Below are 14,506 nucleotides of genomic sequence, written 5' to 3'. Positions count from 1 at the left end.
TCTTTTTAGAAAAAAAGTAAATTAAAATAATTATTTTCTATTATGATAGTAAAAAAAAACAAATTTAAAAGCATGAGAATTCTTTTTAGTTCTGAAACTTGTTGGAACACCAAAGGCACTGACAGCACTTATTAGGACTGTGAAGGATAATTGATTTTTGTCTAGATTTATTTGTATATTTTTTATTTAAAAATATATTAAAATAATATTTTTTAAAAAAATTATTTTTGATATCAACTCATTAAAATAATTTTAAAAATATTAAAAAATACTAATTTTAAAAAAATATTTTTAAAATACAAAAATAACAATTTTTTATTCAAATGTTTTCAACCACTTGTTATTATCCACGGGGCAGATAGTATTATTGGATAGAAGAAACGCCAGAAATTACAAACAGGAGAACAGAACAAAGCTGGCACCTGCAGTCTCTTGTAATTGCCTCACCTCTCTCTTTATCACTCATATTTCAAGTGGTTTGTAATTGATTTTTAAAATATATTTTATTTAAAAATATATTAAAATAATTTTTTAAAAATTTTTAAAAATTATTTTTAATATAAATACATTAAATTAATTTTAAAACACCAAAAACATTATTAATTTAAAGCAAAAAAAATTTTAAAATTTTTAATAATACTTTTAAAACATAAAAATAAGCATCACCTTTGTCACCCGTCCAAGCTGCTACTCATGGCTGCTATCGCTGCTGCCATAAATGCAGTAGCCTCTCTGTGTTTTGGCGCTCTTCCACTGCTTGCCTTGGCTCTCAATAAATTATTACATTAGATACATATTATAATATTAACATGGGGATAAGCTTAGAGATAAGGAATCTCGAGGATGATGGGCGTGGATCCAATTTTCGATTTCTCAGTTGGAAACATATATATATATATATGTTTATCTTATTCCTAATAACGGTCGTATTCTACTCATCAGCATAGATCATTCAATCTTATTTATCTTGTGTAATTAATATGAAAGAGTATATTTTAGTTATTATCTGGCATAACCTCGACTGAGTCTCGAGTAACCCTCAAATCATTCACTATAAAGTCTTATATCTACTACTATTGCAATCATATTAGCACGCCCCCTTTCATATTAAACATTATCTCTATGTTTTTTTTTTCCTTAAAAGAATGATCCACTTTTATTCTTAATACTTTATTTCAAATTAATTAATCTGGATATTTAGAATAAACTGTGCAAATATCTCAACACTTCCATCATTTCTTGACAGGATTTGCTGTCGCCTCATTAGAACTTTGTAATTAATACATGATCAACCTATTAATATCGAACCTCATCCTTCCTACTGTACTAATTAATTGGACGGTTTACACTCACACACAATATTCTAACAGCTAGATACTGGTTTCACTGGATTATCTAGATTTGGATTTTAATTGGATCTTTTGAATTTTATAGATTGATTAAATCATTAATTCCAGTCCCATACTTATAAACTCAACATAGTTAGGCGGGTCATTACGTCAACCAACATTAGTCTAATTTGAAAATTAAGTACGATTGCAACTAATATTGTTTTTTCTGAATACGTACGTGCACTCATAAAAAAAGTCCAAAATGCCTATTTAAGGATGAAGAAGCTCCATAGTTCCTTCATAGCCATGGCTTCAACATTGAAAGTGGTGCTCTTGTTACTCTTCTCTAGCTTTACTATCTCGCCTATCTCTGGCTACAAGGGTGCGCAGCACCCACTAGACCCTCTATCCCCGAAAGAGTTGACCCTTGTCCAAACCATTGTCAAGAAAGCATACAACCCTACCTCAAACAACACCATATCATTCCATTATGTAGGGTTAGATGAGCCAGAAAAACCAACTGTTCTGTCATGGCTATCGAAACCCAGCACCAAAACCCTTCCTCGCCGGGCCCTAGTCTTTACTCGAGTAAATGAACAAACCCATGAAATTATTGTAGACTTGTCGAAACGCATCATTGTAGAAGATGAAGTTTACAAGGGACCCGGCTATCCCTTACTTACAGCTGACGAGCAAGTAGCTGCGATTCAGTTGCCATTAACGTACGGTCCCTTTATCGAATCAACTAAAAAGAGAGACCTTAACGTTTCATATGTTGTTTGTTCTACATTTACAGTGGGGTGGTTTGGAGGAGTTGAGAGAACTAAAAGGGTGGTAAAGGTTCAATGTTTTTATAACAAGGACACCGTTAATTTGTACCTCAGGCCAATAGAGGGTATACGAATAGTTGTCGATCTTGATAAAATGAAGATCGTTGAATACAGTGACACGTTCAAGATTGCGGTACCAAAAGCTGAGGGAACCGACTACAGATTTTCCAAGCAGAACCCCCCTTTCGGCCCCCGTATCAACGGTGCAGCCATCATGCAAACGAATGGACCAGGCTTCGAGATTGATGGCCATACTATCAGGTTTTTTTTCTTCTATTCTTTCTGTGCATATTTTGTTTCTCTTCTTCTTCTCATCGTTATTTCACTCATCTTGACACCTCTGTTCTAATTATTTGGCCATGTAAAAAAAAGGGAGAAAGAACTTGTCATTTTTTGTTCTATAATGACTATTCGAATGTAAAAGCAAGTTAAGTTAATCAGGCCATGGTATATATATGACGTAAAATATGAAGATTACGTTCAGGTTTTAAAAATTAGGGTTACAAAACAAATTTGAAAATGCAGTTTTTTAAAATTCAGATCTCAATTAATGAAGGAATTTAATATCTATTCACACACTCTGTGCTTGAAAAATACTATATATATATATATATATTCAGATTAATGAAATCTAATATAAATATTATTTTAAAAGTAAACACTAGATTTAAGGAATAGCGTAGGTCAAGTTGCAAGGTATTAGACAGGAGCCTAATCCAAATAAGCTAATTACCCAAAGCCCATCTTCGGACTTATAAGTCGTGATTAGTGTGCATTTTTATTTCAGTTATTTTTAGATTAATGGAAAAACCTCTATATCGCATTGGTTTTAGACCACACTATAAGTTGTTAAAACGTCGTGTGAAAAAATATACTAGCAATAATTAAGAACGTTAAAGCAATATTTTCTGTTTCTTTATAGTACGTATTCATCAATTATTATCGAAGTAGATTGTATTTTTTTGGTGATATTATAATGTAGAAGCTATTGAAACTATTAAATATCTTCAATAGTAACAATAAGTGAAATTATATTAATGAGGTTAGTTAGGTATCAAATATGTCTACGGAAGAATTTTAAGAGCATACCCAAGTATCCGAAAAGCAATCCTAATGTCAATTTTATTATTTATTAATTTTGGATATATTCGAAAAGCGATCCATATGTAGGGAGAAATATCAAATCAAATATGTATATACATGCTGGGAGTTTGAACTATGTTGACTCCATATATATCGTTGTGTCCCTAATAATTATCGATGTAAGTAGAACATTTATTGACTGCTTGTGTCAAGACAATCACCCACACCACAAGCACCTGTTTTTCTATTTTCTTTCCTTTATGGGTTATAATTCAAGTTTGATGTTTAGTTGGTACTTCAGTAATACACAAATCTTGAAAACTACTCTATATTCGTGGTATTTTGAAGACTAAAAGCATTCCACTTTAATTTTAATCTTACTGAAATAGTTGTATTTATGAATTTATTATTATTATTTGATCGATCTCTCTTGTGCTTAAAATTTAAACAGCTTCTGCCTAACGTTTAAAAATTAAAAATGTTGCGGCTCAATAAAATAAAATATTTGGTAAATAGATTCTAGAAGAAAAAATATTGATATTTCATCTTGAAAGCTGCAAATAAAAAATGTAATGTCCTAAATCTTTCATAATTAAATCATTAATTAAATAATGTTCTTTTAAGAAAGAAAAAGTTAATTAGATCTAGAATTTGAGTTTCACTAATCTCACCAGAAAAAAAATATATAATTTTGCTGCCCTCATTTTATATATAAAAAATAAATTCAAAGTGTAAATCTATTTAAATTTTAAACTTAAAATATTTTTACTTAAATAAATATTATTAAAAAATAATATAAATTATATTTTAAAGTCTCATCTATTAATTAATTTAAAATTTTGAATGGAAATCATTCACCAATATTACACTATATATACTTGGGATCAAGACTTTCATCGAAAGTAAAAAATATGGTTAAGTATAGACTTGGGATCAAGACTTTCACCGAAAGTGAAAAATATAGATAAGAGATGGGAATGTTTTTTCTCCATCGCCATTCATTTGGTAGACAATGACAACGAGGAAGACAGAGAAGCACTGGAACAATAATATATATATATATATATATATATATATATATATATATAGGACCATATATAAATATAGGACCACTGGAAAAAGCAATAGGCGTTTCTCGAACATCACAAATCACAAAGATTAGAAAACTCGAAGGTATCCTCCGAATTCAATGCTGATTGTACGCCTGAAGTTCAGTTGTTGTGACCACTAAATATGTTCTTTTGCTTTCCTTGAATGAATTATTTGCACTTCGTTATTGAACAAATTCTCTACCCTTTGGAGCTCTCACATATATAGATTTTAGAAATGCTGTGACATTAGCTGGTATTGTTTTTTTCTTAATTTTTTTTTATATCTTAGCTGATAATTTGGGGTGAAGTGTGGAAAACACCTCCAATTCTATTAGAATATTGACCAGTATACCGTAGCTTCTTTCCTCGTTTAGCTATCCTTAAGTAACTTCCAATCAACAGTCCGAGGGCGAGAATGCACGCTTTGGTATTATAGCTTAGGAGGTATTGATTAAGCTCTGTAGCAGCTGGGGCTATAAATGGATCGCCATGTCAGCCCGCAACTCAAGGTCCCCGCCATAAATAAGTATCCTCTGTGTCTTTAAATTACAGTGTTTCGGCTGACAACAGCCACATGATCAAAAAACAGCCACATGATCAAACCAGAGAGTTCACCATCCGCGTTGGTTGGGGAACGATAACCCAAGTAAATTTTATTCACTTGATAATCACGTACACCAACAAAGATGGAGAAGTGAGATAGAAATCCAACCTATGTAAGTACTGCAGAAAAATGATTTGACTGTTTTTGCTAAAAAAAATCTGTCTATTTTTGTTAGGCATGGAAAAGATGGACGTAGGTAGGAAATAAACAGCTAACGACGTTCGCCGCTATCATTTTTTTTATGCAAATAGTCAAAGACTTTTTTTTGTAAAGAGTGTTTTTAATCTATTTATTAATACGAATCCCAGTTGAGTGTTGTTTTGTGATGATTGTAAAATAGTTTTTAACTTATTTATTGATAATTTTAACATATGTGAGTACTAAAATGTTTTATTTTTTAAACATGAAAAAACAAACTTTTGACTTAAGAAACAAAACATACTAAGCATGAAAAAATAGTTTTTAACTTATTTATTGATAATTTTAACCTTCTTCTTCTTCTTCTTCTTTTTTTTTTTTTTGTTTTGTTTTTGATCAACCCCTTGCTCCTACATGTCCACGAAATACTCGTACGAAAGACAAAGTATGCACGTGATATCGTACATGGTGATGTGTTGCTAGCTGTTCCTCAAACTTCTAGCCGTCCAGGGATGGCAAAGTCGCAATTCCCTTATCGTGGTCCTCGTGAGAATACAATTGCTTTAAAAGTTTAGAAGTCTTTCAAGGAATCAAACTGACGTGATAAGAGACAAATCATACACTAGTTTCAACTTTGATTTCATTTGGGCTGTTTCAATTTGGTATAATTTTTTTTTTTGTTGAAATTATGTTTAGATATTTTTTTTGAAAAAATATTAAATTAATCTTTTAAAATATTTTTTTATGATTATTATATGCTGATATCTAAATTGAAAAAAAATATATTTTTTTTTAAATAAAAAGTATTTTTAAAAATCATTATGTATTATTACAATACCAAATACATAATTAAACTAAAATATTTGAGTTGTAATAATGATATTTATATGGTTTTATTCCGTTGTTTTAGTGGCTTGTACAGTTTTAATTAATAAACAGTAGAATAAAAGAATATGATACAATTTTTTTTAAAGCATTTTTTAACATATTTTAATATAATTTTTGAAATTTTAAAAAACTGAATTTTATTTTCAGCATTTTTTGCTTTAAAAATTAAAAATTAATTCAAATTAAATTGATACAAACACGTGTCATATATTGAGTCAGTAATTGTTTACAGTGTCTATTTTCTAAAAATAAATATATTAACTAAAAATATTTAGAATGTAAAAAACACAAATACCTTCATCTACAAATATTAAAAACGGCTTGAATTTTTTTTTTAATATTTTATTTTTTGAAAACGGAATTTCATTTTTTTCAAGCTGTTTTTGCTTTAGGAAATTAAAAATTGGCATCATTTTGATTATTTGAACACTTCTAGTATATCTAAAGAGTCAACAAATTCAAATTAACAGTGTTTTAGATCCAAAATCTTCCAGTCTTCAAAATTTCTTTACCCTTTCCACTCTGAGGTTAACATTTAAATCCCCATGATTAAATTATACCCTACTATACTAAAACAATTCCTATATTAAGCTATAATTTGTCGATTAATTTTACGAAATCAAAAGCAATGGATTTAATGATCACATCAATAACTCACTTCTCAAAATAGAATAAAATTAAAATCATACAATAAAGATAATATCCCTTTGTTTTTTTCCCAGAAATGTTAGTTTCTCCACATGTCGCAGCTAGAAACACGTTTTCTTCCTTTTCTTGTGTGAAAAGGTACAAAATGACTTGATTTATTTTTGTTATTTCAATGGGGGGGAAAAGTATATCTCTGGCATTTTTCGCAATCGGCTTTGGTTAATCGAACCTTGCCCTACTGTGTAATAAAGTAAAAACAAAACATGAAGCTGGCCATGGCATTTCCTGATTCGATAATTAATTATTTGTCGTTCCTTTTATTTTAATATATTTTTGAAAAGCTTAACAAACAACTAACTGCAAATTTGATCCCAACCAGATGGGTCAACTGGGTGTTTCATCTGGCATTTGATGTCCGAGTTGGACCAATTATATCTCTGGCATCAATTTACGATCCAGAAAAGCACACCTATCGCAGCGTGTTGTACCGAGGGCACATATCTGAACTCTTTGTTCCCTACATGGATCCAACCGAGGAATATTACTACAAAACATTTTTTGATTGCGGAGAATTCGGGTTTGGTCAAAATGCGGCTTCATTGGTGCCCCTGGCCGATTGTCCAAATAATGCAGTCTTCATGGACGGCTACTACGCAGCACATGACGGTTCAGCAGTGAAAGTAGCAAATGCTTTTTGCATATTTGAAAGGCACGCTGGAGATATCATGTGGCGACATACCGAGTTGGGGATTCCAAACCGAGTGGTAAACATTTTTTGTGACGTTATATTTTAGAGCCATTGATTTCGATTTCATCAGCTAATATATGTATACATAGGATTGAAAAATGTGTTCGTTATTTTCAGATCAATGAGGCCAGGCCTGAGGTGAGCCTAGTAGTGAGGATGGTTGCCACGATCGGTAACTATGATCATATAATAGACTGGGAATTCAAGCCAAGTGGTTCTATCAAAGCTCAGGTAAGCTGTCGACAATGGCGTGGCTCTATATATAATTAACCTTGATCATGTCCTCAAGTTTGTAACACGTTCTATGCCTCAACAGGTTGGTTTAAGTGGAATTCTTGAAGTGAAGTCAACAACATTCACCAACGTGGATCAGATAAATGAAGAAGTTTACGGTACATTGTTGGGAGACAACACAATCGGCTTAAACCATGATCATTTCTTGACTTACCGCCTTGATCTTGACATTGATGGTGCTGCCAATTCCTTTGTTAAGCAAAATTTGGTAACCAAACATGTGAATGATAATGTCTCGCCAAGGAAGAGTTATTGGACTGTTGTTAGTGAAACAGCCAAGACTGAATCGGAGGCGAAAATTCGCTTAGGGACGCCTCCATCTGAGCTGGTAATTGTGAATCCAAATAAGAAAACTAAACCTGGAAACCATCATGGCTATCGTTTGATACCAGGGGCAGCTACACACCCCCTTCTGCTAGAGGATGACTATCCACAAATTCGTGGAGCCTTCTCGAAGTATAATGTGTGGGTCACCCCATATAACAAGTCTGAAATATGGGCAGGAGGAAAGTATGTTGATCAAAGCCAAGGACAAGATACTTTAGCTGTTTGGACCCTCAGGTACTCCATTGCTAATCTAAAACAGTAGAGATCATGTCATTAATTAACTTAATTTCAATCTCGAAATTTATTCCAATTTTCTGTTTTTGGATGTGCAGGGATAGAAAGATTGAAAACGAGGACATAGTATTATGGCATGTCTTAGGGTTTCACCACTCCCCTTGCCAAGAAGATTTTCCCGTGATGCCAACATTGAGTGCTGGATTCGAGCTCCGACCAGCTAATTTCTTTGAAAGCAATCCTGTGCTCAAGGTGTTGCCTCCTAAGCCTGTACGTTGGCCTAACTGCACCGCCAAACCATAGTCTATTTTCTTCCGTGTTTCTCGAAATGCCAAATAAATTTGTCTCTACTTTAATGCTTGCATGTTGTTGTATTTGTGGTGCGGAGCTTTGCTATTGGCAGTTCCGTATCGAAAACAAGAAAGCTTGCAAGAGCTCTGCTCGATGAACTAGAACGTTTCAATGTTTTGTTAGAAATCATATGGTTTCCAACAAAGTAATTCATCTAGCTAAAGAACTCCCTTTTTTTTTTAAGAAGAAAGGCTGGCTTCAAATTTTAACTGCTGAAATAGAGATTCTAACCAGCCAACCAAATGACTAGTAGCTTCATTTGCTATTATTAATTCCACTTTCCCCCCTCAGGCTGAGGTAAAAAGGCTCCACAACCCAGGCTTCTATTTCCTATATGTGTGCACTATGTGCTGTGGGGTCAGAAGAAAGACCACAAAATTAAATGTAGATATGTCTCATTCCAACTTCTAAAAATAAGCCTGACGACCAAATACAGAAATAAAAACGAACTGTATTGCGAAATTAATTTGTAAGTTGGAAACTGATGGTCAAATCTCCACAGGAAATTATCAACTTAATATGCAAATGTTGCAGATTATCACCAAAATTCTCTTAACAAACACTGCCGATCAAGAAGACGTCCAAAGCAAAAGATGTGAATATAAGCAGGGCATCTATTAGTTTCTGCACTTGATGCTTCATAAAGAATTAATACGTTGTCCATTTGAGTAATGTTTTGAGTTCAAGAATACAACCATGTCAGGTTTTCTTTCTTTCTTTTTGGTTTTTGGACGACAGTGAAATTTGGTATTGTTAACAAGGGGGCAAGCCAAGAATTCTTTAGCATGTTAAAGGATTGCTTAGCATAAGTTACTCCTGTCTGAGCAATGGGTTGCTTTCAAAAAAGTTTGCAGGTCGAAGCTCAAATCCACCATGAAGTGCGGGCATCACTGGAAAATCTTCTTGGTATGGAATGTGGTGGAATCCGACGATGTACCATAGAACAATGTCTTTGTTTTCAATCGCTCTATTCCTGCACATCAAATAACATCTCGTTGAATCATTCGATAACGTTTTCCACTGTCGCACAATAATTGATTAAAAACAGTATAAAACAGGAAGGAAAAAAAGAGAGAGAAAAAACAGAAACATGCCATCGTTCAACATGATTTCTCAAAAGTGAAGCTCTCAATAAAGGACTGAATTCCAGTGCAGATTTTCTGGAATTCCATCATATATTCTCATCAAAACTAGTTGAAATAGCCTCACATAAAAAACTCAAACCAGACATGACTTATTACAAAAATAAAAATAAAAAATAATTCTAACATAACATTTATTTTTCGTTTTTATTTTTAATAAATATGATATAGTATGAGTTTTTTTTTATATGCAAATATTTTCATTAATTTATATGAAAATATTTATCAAAATAATAAATTGAAGAATAACATAAAATATGATAAATTAATAGTAATGAGAACCTAAAATATCAAATATGAAAACCAAATATGATTTGTTTCTAAAGCATTGTTAATTCGTTTACCGAGGAAAATATAAAAATGCATGTCCCAAAAATTACCTGCGGGTCCAAACAGCTAATCCCTCTTCTCCTCTGCTTCTATCAGCATAAAACCCACCAGCCCACCTCTCTGACTTGTTATAGGCAGTCACCCACACTTGATATTTTGTATAAGCATTCCTGATTTGTGGATAATCATCATCCGACAGTAGAGAATTAACTGGCTGTCCAGTAATTAGCCGGTAGCCCACTTGATTTCCAAGTCTTGTCTTCTTATTTGGATTCGCAATTAAGAGGTCAGCTGGCTCCAAGCCGAGCTGAATCCGTGCCTCAGCTTCAGTTTTGGCAGTTTCCCTGACGACCGTCCAGTAACTTTTTCTTGGGGAGTGAGCGTGAAACGCGGGTACTCTTGCCGTTTGTTGTTTTGCTTTGACGAATGAGTTGCCGTCACCGTCAACGTCAAGATCAAGGTAGTACGTGAGGAAGTGGTCGTGGTTAACGGCAATGGCGTTCTCCGTCACTAAGGTGCCGTAGACCTCTTCCTTTATTTGGTGGTTGTTTGTGTACGAGGTGGCCTTCATCTCTAATATTCCTGTCAGGTCCACCTACAGAAGCAGAAGCAGAAGCAGAAGAGATGTTTTAATTCGAATTGTTAATCATGTAATTATAGAAAAAGACCAACACTTTCAATCAAAATCTATTGAGTAGCATTAGTTTAATGCTTCTAAGAAAAAATAAAAAGTTGATGTTTCAAACAGAAGTAAAAGTTTTGGGATAATTATTGTATTTTTATTACCGAATTTTTTATTTTAAATAATATTATATATATATAGTTTTTTAATTTTATGCTGATATTAAAATTAAAATTTTTAAAAATAAAAAAAAATATTATTTAAATATATTTTTAAATAAAAAACACTCTTAAAAAATAATAATTATAATATTTTTAAAAAAAACTCACTACTTGACAGTGCCTTTGCAAAAATAAGAGAGATAAAATGCAAAGGTCAGTTAATTATGGAACACCAATATATATATATATATATATATATATATATATATATATATATATATATATAGAAGCTTACCCCAGCTTTGATGCTGCCACTTTTCTTGAACTCCCAATCAAGAACATAATCATAATTTCCCACAGTAGCCACCATCCTTACCACCAAACTGATTTCCGGCTCCCCACTTCTGATCTGCAAAACAATTTAGTTACAATCACAATTCAGGGAAGTCCCCCCAAACAAAGTACTTGCTGGACTAGGAACTTACCACTTTTCCAGGAACATTAATTTCTGTATGTCTCCATGCTATATCACCACTGTATCTCTCGAAAATGCAGATGACCTGAGGCATTTTCTGTGCCTGCCCATCCGCCCCGGTCACGTATCCATCTAAATAAAAGGCATTGGCTGGGCAGTCGACTAGTGGTTGGAGGGTGTCAGCAGATCGGCCGAACCCGAATTCACCTATGTCCATGAAAGTCCTAAAATACCAGTCACTGGTAGGATCCATATAAGGAACAAATGTCTCAGATACATGACCTTTGTACAGTACTCGACGAAATTTCTTTACTTTTGCATCAAATATTGAGGCTGTTGATATAGTAATTCCTGCCCGAGCATCAAACGCTACGTGAAAATCCCAATTTGCCCATCTAACCCTGTGACCATCAACGGTAAACCCGCCATCTGATACGTTGGATGCGATAGACTGAGGCTGCTTCTTTGAACGGAAATCTGTTCCTTCAGCTTTAGGTAGAGGGGCCTTGAATCTATCAGTGTACATGGTAATTTGCATAGAATCAACATCAACAAGCATGCTTACTCCCTCAATAGGCCTCGCAAACACATTAACTGACCCCCCTCGGTAAAAGCATGCAATTCTAAGCGCTCGTTTTGTAACATTTTGTCCATACCAACCAACGGTGAATGGTACGCAAGAAACCTGGGACAAATTCAAGCCCCTTTTCATAATGGACTCGATGAATTTGGGATACTTCAGTGGCAATTTGCTAGCTCGAAAAAGCTCAATAAAAGCGAGAGGAGGGTATCCATGACCGGAGTAGAGACGGTCCGATGTGATAGTGCCTGTGGCCAAGTCAACGATGAGCTCATGAGTCTCCCTTCTAACTCGAATAACCACCTTGGCATGACGAGGAGGAATAGATTTATTTTGTTCAGGCGAAGATAGCCACTTGAGTACATCTCCTTTTTCTGGTTCTTCAAGATCGACAAAATGAAAGGTTAGATTCGGAAGATTGCCAAGGCTAGAATTTTGAATAATAAGCCTTATTCGATCAATTTCATTTGGATTGAGAGGGTCTAAGGGATGATAAAGGCTAGCTACCAAGCAGCATTGTAGGATAAAAACTAGAAGTAGCAAGTTCATAGTCATGGATGCTGCTTTAACAAAGGAAGCACCAGACAATTCACTGTTTAACACCATATATACTTTAGGAGACGTGGCTTAAATTTTTTTTATCACCCCTTCCGTGTAAAGGCTACATTTGGAAACTTCTATATTATTAAAAAAAGGATTGCCCCCATTTTACATTCTTTTAATCTTACTTCGTAAGAGGGGAACACAGAAACAGAGTGCCTTTGCACAAGTCCTTTCCTTGCATTGAGAGCAAGAATAATTGACTTGCTTTGCTTTTGAATCGTGAAGAGTATAATGACTTGCAGACTTCCCTTTATTTGCTCTTCGTAACCCAGTCAAATGCTTGAAGTTTCAACTTTACAAGCCGCCTTAACGAAGCAAAGTTTCGATTAAAATCAACCACCAAGCGAATCCCATGTACTAAATTATAACGTGAACACCACATTGAGTCTTAAAGCAGCAGTTGAGACTTCTAAGCATCTCACAACACTTGGGATTTGGAAGATTTGCTGAATTTGGCTGTTCAAAATCCTAGAATACTACTTTGTCAGCAAGCCAGAACTACACATTTCACATGGTGTAATGATGTAATGATGTTTTTGTAAGCTGCTTTATGCTAGCCATTGTTTTTTCAGCAACATATTAACATCGAACTGAAATGGAGGATCCCACATCGTCAGCAGTTTTATCCAATTGTTTTCTAAATTTTGCGGCCAGACATTTAGTTGCAGAACTTCAAATTCCTTAAATTGTATGGTGAGATTTTCAAGGACATTGGACTTTTAGAAAGAAGGGAAATGGCCTTATTGATGTTTTTCATGGTTCTTCAACAAAAATCAATTGTGGTTTGACTTTTAGCACCGGATTGCTTTCGAAAAAGTTAGCGGGCCGGAGCTCAAATCCACCGCTAAGTATTGTCATCTGGAAAATCTTCTGGTACGGCAAGTGGTGAACTCCCAATGTGTAACACAACACGATATCTTTCTTTTCTATCCCCCTTTTCCAGCATTAACAAGAACAGTTGGCCCAGCAAAGTATTAGAACGAACTGCTGTTACGTTGAGGTCAACAAATCAATATTATTGGTATCGTGCCCAGTACCTTAGACTCCATCTTGCCAGGGTAACATCTCCCCGGCTTTGATCAACAAAATGTCCGGCCATTTTTCAATCTTGTTATATGGGGTAATCCACAGATAATCCTCGGTGACGGCTCCCCGAGTTTGTGAATAATCATCATCTGATAAGAGGGGGCCCGCAAATGACCCAGGGATTGAAAGGTAGCCAACGAAGCTCCCCATATCGGTCCTCTTGTTTGGATTAACCACTAACAGATCGGCTCGTTCAACTCCAAGCTTAATCCTTGCACCAGGCTCAGTTTTAGCTTTCTCACTCACAACCCTCCAGCAACTCTTCCTAGGCGACTGTGATCAGTCACTGAGGTCATTTGCAATCTAGACCTGACAAAGGAGTTTGCATCACCAGCCACTCCAAGATCAAGATGGGAAGTAAAGAAGTGATCATGGTGTGCGCCCATGGTAAGAATGTACCATAAGCTTCCTCTTAATTTTATTTGAACCTTATGGGTGTACATTGATCCCCTCGTTTCAAGCAAACCAGGCAGCCCAGCCTGTTAGAAAAATCATGAATCATGAGGTCATCGAAGGACACTATTACCAAGCTGGAGGGAAATAAGCTCTGTTTAGAGAGAGAGTTTGCCAGGTCTAGCCCGTCTAGAGAAAATGCCATTTTCAAGAGCAACATTTACCAACAGAATCAAATACAACCTTGTCATTTGCAACGATCACCAAAAAAATCACAAGAATGGGCAACTTTGCTGTTAAGGGTAGCTTGCTGTTAGAATCAAACCTAGCTTTAATGCAATGCAATTAGTGATGCTGGTTTATGACAGTTTGAGAAGTCCGTAATACAATGGCCTCGAATAAACATTAGATAAATAATCTTCATCATTTAGGAGTTTATTACCGTGACTTCGATAGAGCCACTTTGCTTAAACTCCCAATCATTGATGTAATCGTAGCTGCCAACAGAAGACACCATCCTTCAGTTAGGTCCATATTGCACGAAGAC

The 14,506-nt window shown here is 34.6% G+C and overlaps 2 protein-coding genes and 1 pseudogene across 2 annotated transcripts; 1 reads left to right on the top strand and 2 right to left on the bottom strand.

Moving 5' to 3' along the window:
- Positions 1-1,636: 1,636 nt before the first annotated feature.
- LOC118046580 (primary amine oxidase) lies at positions 1,637-8,757 on the top strand. Its single transcript, XM_035055554.2, has 5 exons — positions 1,637-2,422; positions 6,993-7,377; positions 7,479-7,592; positions 7,678-8,216; positions 8,315-8,757. The coding sequence occupies exons 1-5, from the start codon at positions 1,638-1,640 to the stop codon at positions 8,517-8,519; spliced, it is 2,028 nt and encodes a 675-aa protein (XP_034911445.1). The 5' UTR covers position 1,637; the 3' UTR covers positions 8,520-8,757.
- Positions 8,758-9,135: 378 nt separating this feature from the next.
- LOC118046581 (primary amine oxidase 1) lies at positions 9,136-12,468 on the bottom strand. Its single transcript, XM_035055555.2, has 4 exons — positions 11,308-12,468; positions 11,118-11,231; positions 10,090-10,634; positions 9,136-9,540 (listed from the first exon to the last, which is right to left on the bottom strand). The coding sequence occupies exons 1-4, from the start codon at positions 12,430-12,432 to the stop codon at positions 9,378-9,380; spliced, it is 1,947 nt and encodes a 648-aa protein (XP_034911446.2). The 5' UTR covers positions 12,433-12,468; the 3' UTR covers positions 9,136-9,377.
- A 761-nt stretch (positions 12,469-13,229) lies between these two features.
- Positions 13,230-14,476, bottom strand: LOC118046582 (amine oxidase [copper-containing] alpha 3, peroxisomal-like; annotated as a pseudogene).
- Between the last annotated feature and the right edge of the window lie 30 nt (positions 14,477-14,506).

Source organism: Populus alba, chromosome 10 (assembly GCF_005239225.2).
Source record: "Populus alba chromosome 10, ASM523922v2, whole genome shotgun sequence".
NCBI lineage: Eukaryota > Viridiplantae > Streptophyta > Magnoliopsida > Malpighiales > Salicaceae > Populus > Populus alba.
This window is presented reverse-complemented; position numbering and strand designations above follow the sequence as displayed.